Raw genomic sequence first — 20,212 nt, 5'->3', positions numbered from 1 at the left:
ACGTAGAGACTGTCCAGTTTGACCAATGTACATGGCAGAGGGGCATTGCTGGCACATGATGGCATATATCACATTGGTGGATGTGCAGGTGAACGAGCCTCTGATAGTGTGGCTGATGTTATTAGGCCTTGTGATGGTGTCCCCTGAATAGATATGTGGGCACAGTTGGCAACGGGCTTTGTTGCAAGGATAGGTTCCTGGGTTAGTGGTTCTGTTGTGTGGTATGTGGTTGCTGGTGCTCATGCTCAAATAAACTGGTTAGTCTCTAAGGTGCCACAAGTCCTCCTTTTCTTTTTATAAAACACAGGATTGACTCCTTTCAGACTGACTTATTGAGAACTGTTCCCTATTTACTACAAGGCGTGGCTCTTTGCCTTCCCCCGGTGACAGATTGTGCTTTGCAACAGAAAAAGAAAATAAATACAAAACAAAAATCTTCAACATCTGCAGATCTTTAAAAGGAGATCCACAAGCTGACACAAAGAAATCTCTTTAATCGATCAACAAAAGCAAAATGTGAATCAATTCTAACAACGTTTAGATAGTGGTTAGACACCACATTTGTCAATGATTTTGCATACACTCAATCTAGGTTTAAAAGAATGCTAAGGGAAAAATATAGTTCACAGAAAAAATATTACTTAGCTTTAAAGCAAAAGCAACCAACCTTGGTGAATATCAAATACTTTACTTTCTGTATCCTTACCAGGCTAGTTAAGAAGGCTTCACTCTACTATTCTGGTTTTAGGGTACAGAAAATATTTTCCACCATTTTGGTCTTTCAACAGTTATTACTGTCTACTTTGGCACAAATCTACAGTACTCTGTATTATATGCTTTTGGGAGTCAGCCATTTTATGGTTGTCTATATTAAAAATTCAGCATTAGTTATGTTCTTTTAACAGTTAGCCATGTAGAAAGGAACCCACTCATGGAAATATGAGTCACTTTTCTTTCAACAGGCTGGTTTCCCCATTTCCTTTTTATTAAAATTGATCTGGAAAGCAAATGTGAAAACTAAGTTAACTCACATTTATGTACCAATATCCCAACAAATTAGGCTGTAGAGAGCATTTGTGTGCCTTACAATTCTCTTTGCGAAGTCCTTTAATATTGATTACTTCACTCAGGCTATCCTACAATGTATCATTCTGTGACATCCAATATCAGAAGTTTCATTGCAACTCATGGTACTATTAGGGTTGCCATTTTCACCCATACATACAGCCAAGCCTCAAGGTATAGTACTATTCCTTTAATACAAGGACAATTATCATTGTGCCTTTTCCTCAAGCACTACATTTGAGTTCATGACCCCACACTTAAACTGGAAAAGGTTAAGTGCGATGCATCCAGGAGAGGTTCCAAGCACACTGGTCAGTTACTCTAGGGCTGGATCCATATTCAAAGCCAAATAACAGGAAATCTAAACAGGGGAAAACATTAGAAAAAGAAAACAAAGTCTCCAGGATCAGAAATATAGGGCCAGATCCTTGGTGGAGAGTTGTAGTTTCCCTTTATAAAGAAAAGTTTCCAACCGGTGGAGAACTGACACTGGCTGTCTCCAGCACCAGACGAGCACAAAAAGTGGCCTATAGCCACCTTTGCCCCTCCTTCTGCCCAGTGCACCAAGGAGAGCTCTGGTGCATCTGCAGATTTGGATCTAAGGTGAATGTGTAAAGAAACACAAGAGTAAGAAATTTTTGACAAAATGCATATTTTGGAAGTAAACTGTACTACCATTAACCAACACTCATTGTTAGGAAGTTGAAAGGAGCCCCCCCACCAAACCATACAAAATATTTCCATGTACCAGGTAATATTTTGTAAACTAATCTTTCAGACAGAGAAGTATCTATTTAAAAGAATTACATGAGGGGAAGGATGGTCTTGTAGCTAAGGCACTAGATATACTTGGGAGATCTGGGTTCAATTCCCAGCTCAGGCACAGAATTCTTGTGTATTGTAGAGCAAGTTATGTAATGTCTCAGAGCCTCAGTTCCTCATCTGTAAAATGGAATAGCAATAATTCCTTCTGCCCACTCCTGGTCCTTCTAAACTGCAAACTTTCTGAAGCAGGAACCCTGCCTCGAACTGCATACGGACAATATTTACGCTGACTGTTATGCAAATGATAATGTTGTACCTATCTGCAAAAGTCAATATTAACAGAAGTTTCCAAAGGGAATACATATAAAATATATGTTGCAAAAATGCACTAAATGGAAAAATCTAGAATGATTCATATTAAAAGTCTCTTCAGAAGATAAAAGGGAAATTGACTGGGGCAATCTCCACAGATATATTTTTTGCCAGCCCAAATGCTGAAGTCTTAGAAAACTTCAGAAGGCAACAAATCAGTGCACAGTCAGTATCTGGTTGGATTTTGTCATCTTTTTCATAGCATGTTAGCAAGGGAAGCACCATGATTTTCTTCCAGAGTGCCTCAGGGATCATAGTGAAAAGGTTGTCACAAATGCCGAGTCCCACAACTTCAAAGCAAAAGGACAACACTTCGTAGGCTGCAGAAGCCTGTCTGAAGAAGGGCCTACTACATGAATGGAACCTATTTGGGAGCAAGACGACAACAAGTGGTGTGAATCTGGAGAGAGAAGGGAATGCATGTAACATTTGTACATCTTTTGCTAAATTATCTGTATCTTAAGGTGTCATATCTTTAAGAGAAGATGCCTGCTAGGAGGGGATCTGTAATGCCAAGAAGTTTCTAGATCATTGACAGAGCAGATTACTTCTGCTGCAAACATCCATATGGAATCAGTGAGAGGAATCCAGGGGCTGCATTCAGTTAAACGCAGGTTGCATTTGAATGTACACTTTTCTCCTAAAGAAGTAAGACTCTAGGTGAGGCTAGTCCTTACTAGATGGTTGGGGTGAGAGTGACTCAATGAATGGAAGCCCAAGAGCTCCTTGGAGCTGCTAAGCTATAGGTCCATGCTCATGGATATTGTAGGACAGGCCATACTAAAAACTACGCTATAATTTGGGCTCGTCAGAAAATCTTTTCTCTAATAGTTTTTCTGCATTGTTAAACTAGCTCTAGTTGCAACAGTGAGTTGTGCCACTTTCTTCTCTATTTCTGGAGGACACAAGACTGGAGCGGGTTTATAGTTCATTTGAGCTAAAACACATATTATGAGAAGGAAGATTACATTGTCACTAACAACTGCAGAGTGAAATATTTATGTTAAAATGACCAGAATGTGCATTTCTTCCTGTTGTCTGGTATGCATGGGAGAGGGAACTGGGAAACTACATTTAAACTGGAAGCTAGAGACTTGCATCCAAACAAATCCAAAGTAAATACCCGTAAGACAAGGAAGTGCAGTGAATATTGGTTTCCCGAGATGTAAGGATGAAAAGAGACAGGTGATGGCCCTGGAAAGATAAGGAGAATGACCAGGAATCTCAGATGGTTTAGATACATTATAAACCAAGCATTTGAACTTTTGGAATTGGATGCTTATTCAAGCTAAATAAGAAAACTTGGGGTTCTTTTGAGGTTTGCCCTAATTGACACTCATTTTCCAAGTGCCTCAAAGTACTGTTAGATGGCTACTTTTTTTTTTTTTTTTTATAATTACACTGAAGTAAAAGTGTTACCTTTTGAACGTTTGAAATTGTCTCTAATTTTGTTTCACGCTCTTGCTGTCTTGCCTGTATTTCCTTTGAACATGATACCCGTGGCCCAGGCACATTTGCTACATATACAAATGAAATAAACAAAAATAGGTAAAGAAAATTCAAGGGGAAACAGCAGAAGTGTTTTTCAAATCAGCTGCTGTTTTCAAATATAAGCCAGAAAGGACATCAAAAGAGCAAAATCCCTTGTAGGCAATGCTTTACCTCTTATTTCCTAGAGAAGTGCCAGGCTCCCAAGATACTACAGATTCCCTTTATTTTACAGGAAAACAAATTATTTTAAATATAACTAAGTATAAATATTTATGAGGGCTGCTTTGTATTTGGTTCTCTGAATATGAATACATCCCAAAGCAGTTATTTCCTCTGAAATTTTCAGACTCAAGCAATGAACTGGAATAGGAATTAAATCTGCACAGAAAAACAAAAAGGCATTTCTTCCAAAAAAAAGTTTTTTAAATCCCAACAACCTTGCATCTCTATCCCTCCAAATACTGTGACAGTTGGACCAGGCTGAACATAAAAGGTATTTTAGGAACAACAGAAGACCATCAGGCCTTGACTTGCCCAGTTAATAATGAGACTGCATTAACTTTAACTTGAACTTTTGAGAGGCAAACCAAAAGACTGGTTTGTAGCAGGTAAGAAATCTATTTGCAGTGCCACTTTTTATGATCTCATATGTGATTGTGACAAGGTGCTGGCTAGGAAACCCTGAGCCAGCCCTCTGTCACACCAGCTCCAATCAGGAAAGGGAAATTGAAGGTGGCAGAGTAACCCCAGGCCTAAGTGGCAAACGGGGAACAGCTGCCGGCCTTGTTAGCCAGCGGCTACATAAGCCGGCAGGAAAGAAGCCAGGGGGACAGGAAAGACAGGAGCCAGGGAGTTAGAGGCTGCTCCCCCTGCTGGTTGCAGAAGGCAGCAGTCCCTGAGGCTGTACGCCTAATGCTGTCTGTAGCTACAAGGTGGTGGGAATTTCTACTGTAAATAAAGAGCACAGGTGACTGCACCAAAGCAGAGGTCTATGGCTGGTTTGTGGGTGCAGCAGGGGTAGAAGCTAGAGGGGCCAACCTGCGCCCTGTTACATGTGCGGGCTTGTCCGGGACCCTGAGCCAAAGGACGTGGTTGGTGGCCCGGAGATTGAGGAGACCCTGCAATGGCTCGTGAAACAGCAGGAGCAGATGCAGAAGGCCCTGCAAGTCTTCCAGCAGTCCCACAAGGCCGAGAGACAGGCCTTGCTAACCTGTCAGAAAGAACAGCAGAAAAACCTACCAGACTTTATAAGAGAGCAGGCCAGCATGCAGCAGCAACTCCTGCCACGAATGGTGAGTCCCGCAGTAGCGAATAGCACCCAGCCGCTGGGCTTGGGACCCTGTAAAATGGGCCTGGCAGATGACCTGGATGCATTTCTTGGTACATTTGAGAGGGTAGCCATGGGTGCTGGATGGGATAGGGCAACCTGGGCCCTATGGCTGGCTCCCTACCTGGTGGGAGAAGCTCAAGTGGCCTACATAGCCTTGAGTGAGGAACAAGCCCAGAACTATGAGACAGTGAGGGCGGCCACTCTAGATTGGGTCTGTTGGAGAATAAATACTGCCAAAAGTTCTGGTCGGCCCGATGGGTGGGTGCTGTGCTGCCCCGGGCATTTGCCCAGAGACGGATGGACTAGGCCACCTGCTGGCTGAGGCCCGAGTCACAAACGGTAGGGGAGATAATGGATGCCCTCATCTTAGAACAATTGCTACAGGGCCGCCCCGAGAATATCCGAGTCTGGGTCAGGTGACATCAGCCAAGTACAGTCAATAAAGCAGTCAAGCTGATCGAGGAGAACACGGAAGCAGATGTTCCCTGAAGAGAGAGCTGATCCTATAAAGGACAGAGAGTTGACGAAGAAACTGAGGGAACCCCTTCCTGGAAATGGCCCTGAGGGGAAGAAGGAACCCTGAGAAGCTCCCAGTAGAGCTGGCGTGATTGTTTGCTGGCAGTGCAGGCGGCCAGGACATAAAAAGGGGGACTGCCCAGATATGGAATGTGGGTGGGCCAAATTTTGTGGCTGGACTAGTCCTAGAGGGTGGACAAGGGGGCAGAGGCTGTCCACCATCCTAATGAGGGGGAGAGGAAACCCCATAGGGGCCTGGTGGATACAGCTTCAGCCCCTTCACTCATCCAGAGGGGGCTGATAAAACTTCACTGGATAATTCCAGGTACACAGTTGGCCCTGGAGTGTATCCACAGGGCAGGAGATACTGCCTGATGGCCCAGGTGGCCCTAGAAGTGCAGGGAAGCTTTAAATGGAAGCGGGTCAGGGTAGTAGAGGGGTTACCATAGCACATTGTGTTAGGTATGGACTGAGGGGAAAGGAAAGGTTCCCCAAAGAAGGGGCAGGGACCCCTAGACTGAGAAGCCCCAGAGAGGAAGAGAAGCACGGCCCTCGGGGTAGCAACCATGAGAACCCTAGACAAGAGAGCCCGAATAGGGTAGATCGAGGGGAAGGAGGTGCGGGGGAGATGGCCAGCCCAAGCCCCATTAGAGGGAGAAAAGGGGCAACTGGAGCTCCCCACAACGCAGCTCCCAGGAGAAGAAATGGGGACCCTGCTTGGTGGCTTGGGAGGGCCTGGGATGTCCAACAGGAGGTTGGGATTTGCCTTGACCCCCTACCAGAAGAAAAGGGGATAAAGGTGAAGGGATGCCTGCTGGGGTGTGATTGGTGTGAGGACCCATGGGTGGCAGCACAGCTATGGGGACATCCACCCATGCGACCAGTGTATTTTAGTGGGTGGGGGATGAAGGAACCTCCAGGAGATGACACCCGTGATTGCCTGAAAGAGGGGGAGAGGCTTCCCCGGATGAACCCCACTGGATGGGGGTGGAGAGGCCGAGGAAGGACTAACCTGGTGGCTCATAAGGGGGAAGGTGTGTGACAAGTTGCTGGCTAGGACACCCTGAACCAGCCCTCTGTCACGCCAGCTCCAATCAGGGAAGGGGAATTGGAGCTGGCGGAGTAAGTCCAGGCCTAAGTGGCAAATGGGGAACAGCTGCTGGCCTCATTAGCCAGGGGCTACATAAAGGCTGTCAGGAAGTAAGCCGGGGCAGAGGAAAGGGAGGAGCCAGGGAGTTAGAAGCTGCTCTCCCCTGCTGGCTGCACAAGCTAGCAGTCCCTGAGGCTGTAAGCCTGATGCTGTCTGTAGCTACAAGGTGGTGGGAACTTCTACTGTAAATAAAGAGCACGGGTGATTGCACCAAAGCAGAGTTCTATGGCTGGTTTGTGGGCACAGCAGGGGCAGAAGCTAGAGGGGCCCACCAGTGCCCTGTTACAGTCATACAGCAATCAATGGGCTCAACTGTTAGTTTTAATGGTGTAAAAATTAAATGGCAGTTTGAGTCAGAAAGAAGTAAAAATATATTTGGTTATTTGTGACATGGCTTACAGGCTAATAGTGCTTTGCACATAAACCATCCTGTGTCTCATCAGCTAATCATTGGCTGTAGGGGGTCCGGCTGCCCTGAGCCAACTAGTAAAGCATCCATCCCTCCCAATCCACATTTATTCACACCGAGTAAGACCACCCACACTGAATGAAACCACCTCTATGGTGGATCCAGCCTGGGTAAGAGATCTCTGTCAGCCATGCTAATAAAACACGGGAAAACAATATGCACCACCGTCTGTCTCACACACAAATGTCAAGCTGCTACATTAAATACCATTGCACAGTAAATACTGGGAGGGAGTGAAGTACCCTACTCAGTGTGCTCAGAGATGTGCTATAGTAAAATGTTACCTAACAATCTTGCACATGACAGAGCAACATTCAGTAGCAGCAGCAGCTAGTACAATCCTCATGTCTCTTACCAGATATTGTAGTCGCTGACGCTCAGTCTCAGGAGTGAATTCTGAAGACATTGGAATAACTTCTTTGTTCCTGATTATTATGGCCCTGCAATTGTCATCAAACATTGTCAGTAGAGACTACAGAAAATTCTGGGACATGTGTACTAACATTCTAACTAACATTTGCTGGGTCTTATTCTGCTCTGACCAGAGCAAGACAAAAAAACAGTCTTCCCCCCTGGCCAACTCTCGCCCCATTTTATTTTTGGTGGAACAGCAAAACAGTAGATTTGCTTATGTCAAATTCACCTCATTCTTAGAGCTCAGAAAAATCAGGCACCCAAACAAGTAGGACAGGAGTTATTTCAACCCAAGTCGACAGGGTACATTCTTATTCGTTACAGCTAGACACCCAGAGGAGATACTGCAGAATTACCAATTGCAGAACCACCCTTTGCAGGCTTTAATCCCAGTAGGGGCTGACGCGTTCCAACCTGCTGGCTTCAGATGACTCATGAAAGCCACTTTCCAGTTATTCATTGGTCGTATGTCATATCAGAACATTTCCATTCTCGCAGCAAATGGAAATGGCAAAGCAAATCCTGCTTAACACAAATCTAACTAGCTACCTGCCAGAGGAAGACAGGTAACGGGATGGCTATAGATCATCTGGCAGATTTCACACACATTTCTGCAAATAGCACAGAGAAAAGAAAATTCTACCAAACAATGAATATATTTCTGTCATCTCTATAAAATATCTGTATAAAATAAAATGCCACATTTGTCCCTTGTGTAACTGTTTCAGCCAATGGGACATACACCATGGAAGAATTTGGTCCATGTTTCTACTGTATTTATTGTTCATGTATCCATTCTGATAATAGAATTTTATTCTCATACTTTTTTTTATTATTTATGCAGCCCCTTAAGTGGTGCACTCATGGTGCTTTATACAGTGGTTAGAGAAGACATACATGTTCCCAAAAGATTTTATAATCTTTAAATCTGCCCATCTAGATTAGAGTATTTTAAAATTGGAAAACTTGGTGCTGTATTGATTTTCCTCCTTTTTTGCCATTACACTATGCATACACAAGTTACTGTTATTTGAATTCAAGTCTTTACAGTTCTAACATCATATTGATCCCTCCTTCTGTGATCCTTTATGCCCTTTTTACTTGTGCTATTCGAATCTTAATTCCTTTGATAATTTGATCCGTTTGTTGACTGCTACCCTACATTGGGTATCCTAATGGCACTGAAAAGCCATCAAAAGTATATTGTATACACAAACACTTTGATGAACCTTAAATGGAGATTCAAAAAACAGACCCTCCTTGGAAAACACCCCTTAAAGTGCTGCTTTTCACAATTAGGTCTATTGCATAACTACAATACATCACATCCCCATGAGTCATTTCATGCTATATTGGGTGAATGTAACCTCCAAATCACTAGCTAATATGCAAATATAGCAATGATGTATTGAAACGATGGAAGGGGCAAATGGGCTGGGTGGGATTGTAGGGGTTATGTGGAAATGAACAGGGACGCATGGAGAGGTTGAATCTGTGTTGCAGAGAATGCAGAAATGCGGGGCTTCAGTTGCAAGGGGTCTGTAGGGGGAGGAAAATTGGGGGGGAATAGTTCTGACAGAGACTATGAGCTTATTGCTCTTGGTTTTTCTGAATTCCACATGCAAATGATGCTACAGGTTTATTAGTGGAAGTTAGAGGGGAACACATAGAAACCCACCCTACAGCATCACATTTACTTCATGAAAGCTAAGAATACCATTACTACTAATATCAGAAATTCCATTTATTTTCTGTGTGGGGAGTGATTCCCCTAGTGGTAATAATTCAATCATTTTAAAATGGGGAGAACACTGGGGAGAAATTTTGGCAGAATCTTTTTCTAAATATAGTTTAATTTAGTGATGGGTCTGCCTGTCATCTCCCCCCCCTCCCCCTTCCAGTCCGGTAAAAATGACTTGGTGGAAGTCACAATTAGGCTTCGCAGTATGCCCAGAAGTTCAACACCTTCATTTGCAAAACTGAAATAAGAACAGCACTGACTGTTTTGTGTGCGTGCAGCTTTGCTTTATTTTTTGCTAATGGTTAATTTAATGTGGCTTTGAAACAGAGACAACTGCTCAAATACATTAGCCAGTTTTCATAACCCTTTCATCTGTAATTTGACTCATGAGTATCGGTTTGACACAGTTTGAAGGGTCTAGGGTTTCAGTATGTTGATAAATAGTCTGTATTGAGCCATGCTAGAATGATCAAAAGACATTAACAGAATTTATCTTAAAAGAATGAATCAGAAAGATCCTATGGATCCTAAATTTGGTCTAAAGGAGCTATTGTTAAAGTCAATGGAAGCATCACACACATCAATACTATTGTTAGACTATTAACTTATGAGTTCTACTGTTTTTTAAAAAAACTGCCATTTAAGAGGAGATCTATAGCAAAACACATTTTAGGGCTCAGGTCCTGGAAGACACTGGAATATTTCCTATTTAAGTTTGATGGCTGTCTCATGCATGTATCTGAGGGCAGAATTGAGCCCTAAGGGACTAATATTGCGCACACAGAATGAAATTTTAAGGTAGGAAAGCCAGCGTTTCATGCGCCTAGCTTGTTTTGACTAGATTTTACAGCCATATGGTGTGAAACAGTCCAGCCCAGCATGAGAACCTTGGAACAATCAAAGCAAAAATGCTTTTAGGATGGTACAGAGCCTAAGTCCTGAATTCCCTTGAATTTTATTCATGTTAAATACAAAAATCTAGAATTTATCTTAACATGTGAGAGAGAGATGCAACTGCACATAAGAATAAAATGGCTTGGACTGAGGGACTAGATAGCTCAAGAGATTAGAAACGGGACAGTCAGGCTTTCACTTCTAGGTCATTGGCTTGAATTCAGCTCAGATCAATAGTAGTGCTCAATATCCCATTACCACTCTCTCAAGCTATCCAGTACTCAGTCCAAGCCATTTAACAGCTACATGTCACTGAAGGTTGTTACTTTCAGTCCACATCACAGATGCTGGCACCACAACTGGCAAGCTTGTTGGCGATCTCACCAAGGAAGCTAAGGATTAAAGATCTGGTCCAGTACTCATTGAAGAAGAAGGGAATCTTTCCAATAAATCCAAAGGATACTGGATCAGTCCTAATTGGGCATGGAGACTGAAGTACCCTGCCATGACCCTTGAAGTACTGCTGCTGCCTAAACAGAGTCTGTTCTGTGGACAAGGCCCTCAGTCTCCAGTACGATCAACATCAGTACTATGGTCACTTTAAAAATGACTTGATTTAAGGGAGCAATTTTGTTGACTGATGTAGGAACTAAGAACATTAAAATAACTATTTTGAAAAGTATAAAATACACATTTCTACAGTGCTGGGGGAACTCAGCTTTTAACTTCATATTTCACATACCAGCAATGCCATGTTATAGCATTATTGCTTTCATCACACATGAAGGATGTGTGTGTGAATGTGTGTAATAAAGCACAATGACTTCTGGAAGTGCTAGCTCCCAGAGTATTGTGGGATTGTGGCTATGTGATTTTATACTAGAATTGCAACTGTCTGAATACTTATGTTTTGGAGGCTGTCCTAGAAGCAAGCCTCTTTAAGGGAATAGCTAGATAGAAAACTACTGGATTTGGAGAAGCTATTGTTCCCGCAGCCCAACTGGTTCTGCCATATTTAATGCTGACATTTTAATTTTAACTACACTAGTGAAACATTATAGTACAGCCAGAGGGCGAGGTTGCTATATGAGGCTCGGTGATTCATGTTTGTATGGAATGATTATGTCAACACTAACAGAATATTCCTTGATGACAAGGTTACTTCAGATCCATAGCAATCATTAATTTATATCAGCTATGAAGAAATTAAAAAAAGCACTTACTGCAGGAAATGAAATAAGAAGTGTCAAATACCTTAGGCCCCAAATTGTATTTACTTTTAAAGTTCACTTCTCTTCCAGTTTATTGGCTTTGTGCTGTTCCCCGCCCAGAAAAACACCACTTCATCCCAGAGCAATTAAATAAATGGAACAAAAACTGTTCATATATTTTAAGGGAAGTGGGATCATTAGATCACTATTAGACTCCTTTATTATACAACCATAGAATTTCACCCAGTTACACCTGTATTGAGCCCAATAACTTGTATTCTTAGCATAGACCCTACATAAATAATACTGTGAAATTCCACCATGTGCTTTTCACAGCATGGCTACATGGGTTTTACAAATACGGACAGTTAGTTTTAATAGCTAGAGCTGGTAGAAAGAGACAGAAAAATACGTATTTAAGAAATAAAAACCAGTTCAAGTATTCAAAATTGGATGAACCAAAACCTGTTATTGCTACCTCTTTTCTGACCAGGCTAATCCATGGAACGTATTGCCTGATCTAATAAACCCCCCAGCCCTGAAAAGCCATACAACTGATGTGCCTGCGTGTCCATGCTTAAGGTCGTACAGAGGGAAATCCCAGCAATATTGCATTTACCTAATGGTTGGATGGGCCAAAGCCTAGTGCACAAGTATATGAAGGGAAACATCCACAGGTTGGAAGCGTAAGAGGAGTACATGTGATTCTTCAGAAAATGTTTCCATTTTTATTTCAGTTTGACTCAACTGTGCATTTCATTATGGCCAACTGAATGATCTCTGAGCATGTGAGCACTGTGTCCAATCCATTCTCACATATATTTAAAGTTCTTTTTATTTGTCATATTCAGAGTCAATACCCTAAAGCAATGGTTGGGGCAAGATTTTTACTTTCTGGCTTTAAATTGAATGGTTCATGAGGCAACAAAAATGGGTAACTGGTCATTGCATTTCAGTGTTGTTCCTGCTACTAAGGATTATGAGGAAAATCAATCTTTTATCCCTTAAAAATGTATAAAACACTTTTTATATAAAAATGTGAGAGCGAATGCATGCACAGAGCAGAGGAGTCCCCCTTTAAGAGGAGGCAATCATCTGGGAACTGCCAGGCTTCCTTTCTTGTAAAAAACATAGAAAAGAGGGAAACTCATGCATTTTAGAGAAAGTCATTGTTGGTTACTCTCATTTAATCATAAAGAGAAAAGAACACTTTAGTGAATAAGGTCAAAAGTGTAATTTCACTGCTGTCGTGGGTCTGTTGGGAATCTAGTGTTCAAAACAAAAAAGGCATCTCCTACTGTTAAGACTATTCATGGGACCCCCTGATTCCATTACACACTTTTTCAGCCGAAAATGATTTGAAACGCAACATTAAACTGAACATTTCTACAATGGAGGATAAAATCTGGTAGAGGTGACAAAGAGAAACCATTTGGAAAACACTTTTTGACAGCGTATATCACTTCCAAGCCACGGGAGGATGTATCCATTTTGTCAAAAGGTGTTGAGCAGCGTGGATTCTGTACCTGTGAACCAGAAGTGTCTGACTCGTCTGAAGAGGTATTAGAAATGTGCCAATGGAAAAGAAAGAGGGATTAGAATGACAGACAGAATAAGGCAAGGTTTTATTATATCCAAAGGGGAACAAAGAAGTAGATTTTAATTAGTTGTGTCACAAAATAGCTGAGAAAAACATGTAAATCCTATAACTGTGGAATTGGTCTAATACTCTAATGGGTATTTTTTAAGAAAGATCAGAAAACACAACTGCTAGTTTCTGTTACACTTAAAACAAATCAGCTATATTTATCTTAACAAATTTCTAACAAATAAAAATGTTTAGAAAATGACCAGAATACAATTGTTTAGATGTTCCCGTATATAAAAGAGAAAAATTGTGTAAGAATTTTGATGGGGTTTAAATATATTAAAACACACAGCCTTTGTTTCATTTACTACTAACTAGACTAGTCTGTTTTTAATATGACACAGATTAATTTCTCAGTCTCTTACTTCAGCTGGCTTCTACAAACATCTTGCTGTATCAGCAACATTCATGGAACCATAGCACCAGCTCTATAATTTTACAGATTAAGGAGGACCCAGCAGGACACTGAAATAGACCACGGTGTGAAATGTAGTTAGCGGTTAACAAGGATGAGTTCCAATGGTGACATGTCCATTATCAAAACCCACAGGGGGGTGAAATCCTGGTCCCAGTGAAGACTATAACAAAACTCCCACAATTCCACAAGAATGTTCCATTTACACTGGAGGCTTCACCCACTCAGATCAGACAAGCTTGCAAATTCCTCCTCTCTTCTCAATGCCCCCCACTAGCATAACATACAATCAACAAAACACAGAATCAGGAAGAGTTAGAGCAGATGAAATTCTCTTGCTTTCCATCTACTCTCATTTCACAACCTCCCAACCCGGGTTTCTTTACATTCCTTAGCGGCAGCATCAGACCTAGCCCTTGCATACATAATTATTCATATACAGATCACAAATACTGGATAATTTCTCTTTCAACTGAACAGAAAAGCTTTTATTTTACAGTAACTCTCACTGATAGGGAGTACATGCTCCTGGCCCCTCCATTACCTCTTAGGCTAGCTCCCTATGCAGTGGTTAAAGCTGATTGAAACAGGCAGGGGGAGTGCTCACCAACGAACCAAAGAGGAAGGCATCTGCTATAGAGTCCCCTCCTTCCCCTCAATATATCTGATATCCAGCTATTTCCTTCTGCATTCCCAGGGTAAGAGAACTGCAGTGAGAAGCCACATGGCTCTGCGACTGTGTGGATTCTGTGGAAGAGGTGAGCTTATAAGTCTAGCAGATCTCCCTAAGCACAAGAATACAGCACAATATACAAAATTATTTTCTTTCAAATTGTATGATTTACTCACATTTACTTTTGAATGTATAGTTCACGCTACTTGTAAAGTAAGGCACTCTGGACAAAATAAGGGTTGCTAATACATTTCAAAGCCTCTATTCTGATTGGCCGATTTTTACAAAAAGATGTACACTACTTTTAATGCAGAACAACAATAGCCAAGTAGAAGCTGTTTGCAGTAGAGGAGCCGTCCTTGTGCATTTCAATGGGAGGGCTTTTTCCTCATTCATATTAACACCTGAGTTGATCGGCTTTCTCATTGCCAAAGAGAATAATGAGTATGGATTTTCATACTGAACTCCCCTTGTCCATCAACACCTATCAACACCAGTAAGAGGGGACTCCTAGCTTGTCGGTCCCGCACTTTGCCTTGGTTATTTCTTGTGTGCAGAAGTTTAGCAGGAATCTCCAGGAGCTGAAGTTGTTGGAATTGAAGGGAAGGTGTCTGGGAAGTTATACAGAGTTTGATTATCAACTTCTATACCAGGATTGTATGCAGGTATACATGCAGGTATACAGAATGAATAATTATGGCTGAGGTCAATAGATGTTATCTGCATGAACCATAGTCAACTCTGCAAGTACACTATCCAACAAAGGCTGACTAATTCAGACTGCCTTTCACAATTAATAGATTTTTTTAAAAATGATTCCAATAGTGAATTTGTCTTCTTCAGCATGAGTCTTCTCCAGGCTAGTCTCACTGGCCTTTTGATTGCAAAAGCTGCTCCCTAGAGGTATTCTTCTGATGACGTTCATCTCAGCTTGGAAGAGATTGTCCATATTCATCTGGACTCCTTGCTTCAGCTTTGATCCTTGTCCAATTTGATTACTTAAAACAAATAGTGGGACCAAGGTTTGCTGCTGCTGCTACTTGTGTCCTCACACTGCTTTCCCTCACACCCATGAACATGCAATTGCCAGATCACTGCACTCCACCAGGTCACTGGAAGAGCATTCACACTCAAGCCGCTGGCAGTTCAGGAGATGCTTCATATTTTGAGGCTCTCTGCCACAGTCACAGGTAGTGGGGTCAATGATGTAGTCCCACCTAATCATTGCCTCCCTAGACCAGTCAACTCTAGTGCAGAGTCAGTTAAGGCTATGCTAGATAGACCAGGGCTAATCTGTACTGTGTGGAAGGTGCTTGACTTGTGGATGCCAAAGCGCACAGGCTACAGGATCGTTCTCTACTCATTTGCCATAACTGAACCCTTGTTTGGTTGGGTGACCATGTTAGAGGTTTAATAGTGGCAAGAAAGCTTTGTTATGACTTCAGTTGACTCAACATTGGTGTTATGTCATATAGCAGACATCTTGGATCTGTGCATTGCCTTGTGGACTCGACTCTACTAGACACTTCCTGGAGTATAGCAGGAAGAGCAACACCTGCAAGGATGTATAGGCTATTGACATGGGTAGGGTTAAAGCATCCTGTAATATCGTATCAGACAGCATTGAATACAGGGTCTAGCTTCTTTGAGTGAGGGGATCATGCCACACTTCACAGGCAGAGAGCTACAAAAGTGAAAGAATTTACTTTTAAATTCATAGGATTTTAAATACATAGGATGGCTAACAACGCTGCTCTCCTGAGTGATATCTGGCATTGTACCAAAGCTGCCTGGTGCAAATAGCGGGAGATGACACCAGTTCTCTGTGATTAAAAATATGCCAATAAAGTTGAGTGTATAAACTGTAATTTGAGCCATCTTAATATATGAAACAGAGACTTGACCAGCCACAAGAAAGGAAATCAGTATGTCTGCACCATAGAAGTGAATATATTGATATCAAATGGTTGGACATTCAAAGACAGGAAACAAAATGAGGTTGTACATCGCCTAAAGTGGGTTTTTCCTTTTGAAGACAAGTTGAGGGAGGGTAGGCTATGTTGGTAGGGGCATATCGATTGGATACAGGACCTCTATATCAGTAGGATGGCTCTTGCAATGAGTGTGGATGGAAGACGACCAAGCGGGAGTCCAAAGGCTTGGTAAGTGGACTGGATATCTCAGAGACACCGATGTGCGTGACAACCCTAAACAAGTAATCTCATCTCATCTCAGTGGAAGTCTCCATTCCTTTACATAGCCTTGACAATAATATCTGCCTGATCTTATGGGAAGAGTTTTCATCTAGGGTTCCTGCACATATACACACTCAGAGTTGATGAGGAACCTCTGTCTCTAGTAAAGCTCTAAGAAACTAGAAACTGGACTCAAGGTATTTTAGCTAGATGCTGATGAGCTGTAACTGCTTAAGTTACCTGAAAAGCCTGTGGAGTCCAAGGGCCAGGAGAAGTTGAAAGAGGCTTCCAGCAAAGCAGGGTTCTCAAAAGACTTGAGGTACACTCCAAGTGAATCTGGAAAGCTTCCCTCTAGACTCTCTCCTACTTGATATGCCTCAGCATTGGTTCTGAAAATATTTAGGAAGAATCCACAAGAGCCTCCTTTGTGTGATCTGTCAAAAAGACACAGGTGGAAGGATAGTCTTGTGGTTAATGCACTGCATTGGGAGACCTGGATTCAGTTCTCAGCTGTGCCGTAGACTTCCTGTATGATGTTCACCTCTCTCTGCATCAGTTCCCCATCTATAAAGTGGGGAGAAAACTTCCTTTCTCCCATCATTTGTCTGTCTTGTCAGGGCATGGATGCTCTCTCCTACTATGTACATATACAATGTTAAATGTAATGGGAACCCAATCTCAGTTGGTGCTACTGTAATATAAATAAATAGGGAGTGATTCCATTTACAGTGGCTAATGTAGCTTTAAAAAAAAAAAAATAATAAGAAGGAAATCCCATGAGCAAGAAAGCAAGAAAATGCATGCCTTTTGGGAGCTGGTAACAAACAGAAAGTGGCTAGCCTATCCCCAGAGGCTACTGCAAAAGTAAGGTACCCTCCACTTCCACGTAACCTGCAATGCCAGTAATTCGCGTATGGAAGAAAGTAAGATGGTCAGGACTAAAGGCCCATTTTACACAAACTACCAAGTATGCAGGGCTGTTTGCAATGCCACAAACACTTGCTAGAGGGCTATGGATGTAATATAAGTCCTCTCATAGAAATGAATGAGCTTCGGAGAAGAGGTAAGAAGGCTGCTTTTTCTTCAAAGGAATCCTTGCGTGGGATGGACTCTAGTCTTCTTTTTCATTCAGCTTTCTCTTTAACTCTCCTGACCTGCTGATACAGGCCTCTGTGCTTCTTCATTGCAAAATGAATCATTGTAGGCAGTCACTCAGTTAGATATAATGCACCCGTCTTCTGAAACTCATTGTCCACTGAGATCAGGAAAGTCTCTGCTTTCTCACCACTAAATGTAAAGGCTTATTTCTTGTCAACTACTTTTATTTACTTTTAAATTAATCATTTAAGGAGGATAGCCAATTATGGTATTATTCAAAATCACTTCCAACAGCTTCATTAGGATAAAATGGTGTAAAACCTGAAGTTGCTGCTGTTCTTTTTAACCTTTCTTTTTTCAATTCTAACTTCTCCTTGCACAAAGAGGATGGAAAACAGGGAGCAACAGTGACTCCCACATGCATACAAGCCAGGCTTCCAAAGCAAGGGAGGCAAAAAGAAAAAATGGAGAGAATGTGGGATTTGCTTTTATGTTCCCAGTGTGAATGACAGTACATTTATTTCCATGACTTTCTGCTGAGTGAAGACAGACTGTTCTGCACATCAGACTGTAGCTGGAGCAGAGAGAGAAATTTAAAATTTATTTTTAAACACCAGCTTTGTTTTAAAAGGGTAGGTTCAATCCAGTCTGCTGACAGACTCACTTGAGCTGGATGGGCTGAAGCTGCTGGTTGCCAGCTAGGCAACTGAAGGTTTCAGTATCTTCAGTGGTTTTTGCACCTCAGTTGTGGTCCCAGTAAGGTTCAATAATCTAAAAAGGGCACAGATAGTTTGACCAAAATAGGACCTACAACTATTTTTAATAATGAACTCGGTAAGAGAGCATCCTGAAGATTCTAAATAGCCATAGATTTTAAAGAAAAGGCACAATCCTGTCACCTAGAAATTTTTAAGGTTCTAATTAGAAAAAGGCTTACACAGAATAAATGGCTTAGATCTCTTCTGCTCCCCGTGCAGGAAGACTTAAGCACGGATGCTATTCCAAATGCTTTGTGGATTTTTTGCTGAGTCAGCACAGTATGTGACCTTGGACAAGTCAGATAATTTCTCTGAGTCTCAGTCTCCTAACCCATAAAATAGGGATAATGATACTTCCCTTTTGTAAAGCACTTTGGGATCTATGGACTCTCAGAGTGAAGTATGATTATTATTGCTGATTATTATTATTGTTATAGTGGTACATAAATAAGAAGGTTAAGACAGCCATGCAGATTAATCATTAATAAAAAGGATAAAGTAAATCCAGATTAGCTAATAGGGAATGAAAAAAATCAGAAGAGAAAGATAAGATTATTTTACAGGTTTCTTAAATACTATTATAAATAAGTATACAGGTATACCAAATTCATGGTCCATTTTGGTCAATTTCACAGTCATAGGATTTTAACAATTGTAAATGTCATTATTTCAGGTATTTAAATCTGAAATTTAACGGGGTTGTAATTTTAGGGGTCCTGACCCAAAAAGGCGTTGTGGGGGAGTCACAAGGTTAGTGTAGTGGAGGTTGTGGTATTGCTGTCCTTACTTCTGCGCTAATATTGGCAGCGGTGCTGTCTTCAGAGCTGGGTGGCTAGAGAGCAGCGGCTGCTGGCCGGGAGCCCAGGTCTGAAGGCAGGGCTGCTGCTAGCAGCTGCGCAGAACTAAGCGTGGCATGGTATGGTATTGCCGTCTTTACTTGTGAACTGCTGCTGGCCGGGCACTTCCTTCAGAGCCGGGTGTCTGGCCGACAGCGGCCACTCTCTGGCCACCCAGTTCTGAAGGCAGTGCAGAAGTAAGGGTGGCAATAACTGCAACCTCCCCTAAAACAACCTTGTGACCCCCTTCCGCCCCCCCCCGCAACTCCCTTTTGAGTCAGGACCTCCAATTTGAGAAACGCTTGACTCCCCCTAGAAAACTGTACAGTACAGGGTAAAAGCAAACGAAAGACCAGATTTCAGAGGAGACAATCAGATTTCACGGTCCGTGATGTGTTTTTCATGGCTGTGAATTTGGTAGGGTCCTAATTATAAACTGTACAGAGTAAAACAAAAATACTACGAGGCTAGGCAAATTGCCTCCCCGTGCTTTATTTTTAAATAGGCATGTAGATAGAAGGAAAAATCATGCTGCTAAAACTGTCCTGAGTAGTGCAGTCACAGTGAACCACACCAACGTCCTGGGATTATTACTCCTTCAATTCTCCCTTTTTAAAAATTCTGTTTACATTATAGCACGGTGCTTCCCTGCCTCTCTCATCTAGTTTGTACAACCGTTAACTCTAAAAGTGAACTCCTCTTCTGAGGACTATTAATGATTACAGTGATGAAATGAGAGCAAGCAGGTGTGACCCAGAAGGGAAAGGAGAGGAAACTCGGTGAGATCCAAAGTTGGTATTGGGAGAAGGTAGCTTCAACTTCAACCAGTAATAAAGAAGACTTCAACATTGTATTCATTATTTTATTTTTCTCCCCTTTTGTGAATGGCAAGAAGTGCGGATACGACACACTTAGTTTCAAACAGTGGTGAGATTGATTATTCTTAACCCAAATGTGAATACCCTGTGTAAAGCAGCTACCCAGCATGTTACTGTCATCTTACTATCTGAAGTACATTAGAAAAAGGAAGAGATATTTTTTTCCCGGAAATCTAGGTATGCCCAACATTTTAAAAAGGAGAGAGCCCTCCATATATAAACGTGAGGGGCGGGGGAGCAAGACAAAATATCAATAAGAAAATCTGATTAAGCAAAGTCAAGTCCAATGACCC

General features: G+C 41.9%; 1 protein-coding gene across 2 annotated transcripts in view; it reads right to left on the bottom strand.

Moving 5' to 3' along the window:
• Nucleotides 1-20,212, bottom strand: part of PPM1H (protein phosphatase, Mg2+/Mn2+ dependent 1H) — a 206,278-nt gene that overhangs the window by 48,491 nt on the left and 137,575 nt on the right. The window contains exon 5 of one of the 2 annotated variants that reach the window (XM_027826419.3): nucleotides 7,514-7,598. The exons of the other annotated variant lie outside the window; for it this stretch is intronic. Coding sequence (XP_027682220.2) covers nucleotides 7,514-7,598 — 85 coding nt within the window. The remainder of the gene's footprint in view (nucleotides 1-7,513; nucleotides 7,599-20,212) is intronic. 2 annotated transcript variants of the gene reach the window in all.

The sequence above is a fragment of the Chelonia mydas genome, chromosome 1, assembly GCF_015237465.2.
Source record: "Chelonia mydas isolate rCheMyd1 chromosome 1, rCheMyd1.pri.v2, whole genome shotgun sequence".
NCBI classification, from domain to species: Eukaryota; Metazoa; Chordata; order Testudines; family Cheloniidae; genus Chelonia; species Chelonia mydas.
Note: the sequence above shows the minus strand (reverse complement) of the source record. Positions and strands in the feature narration are given on the sequence as shown.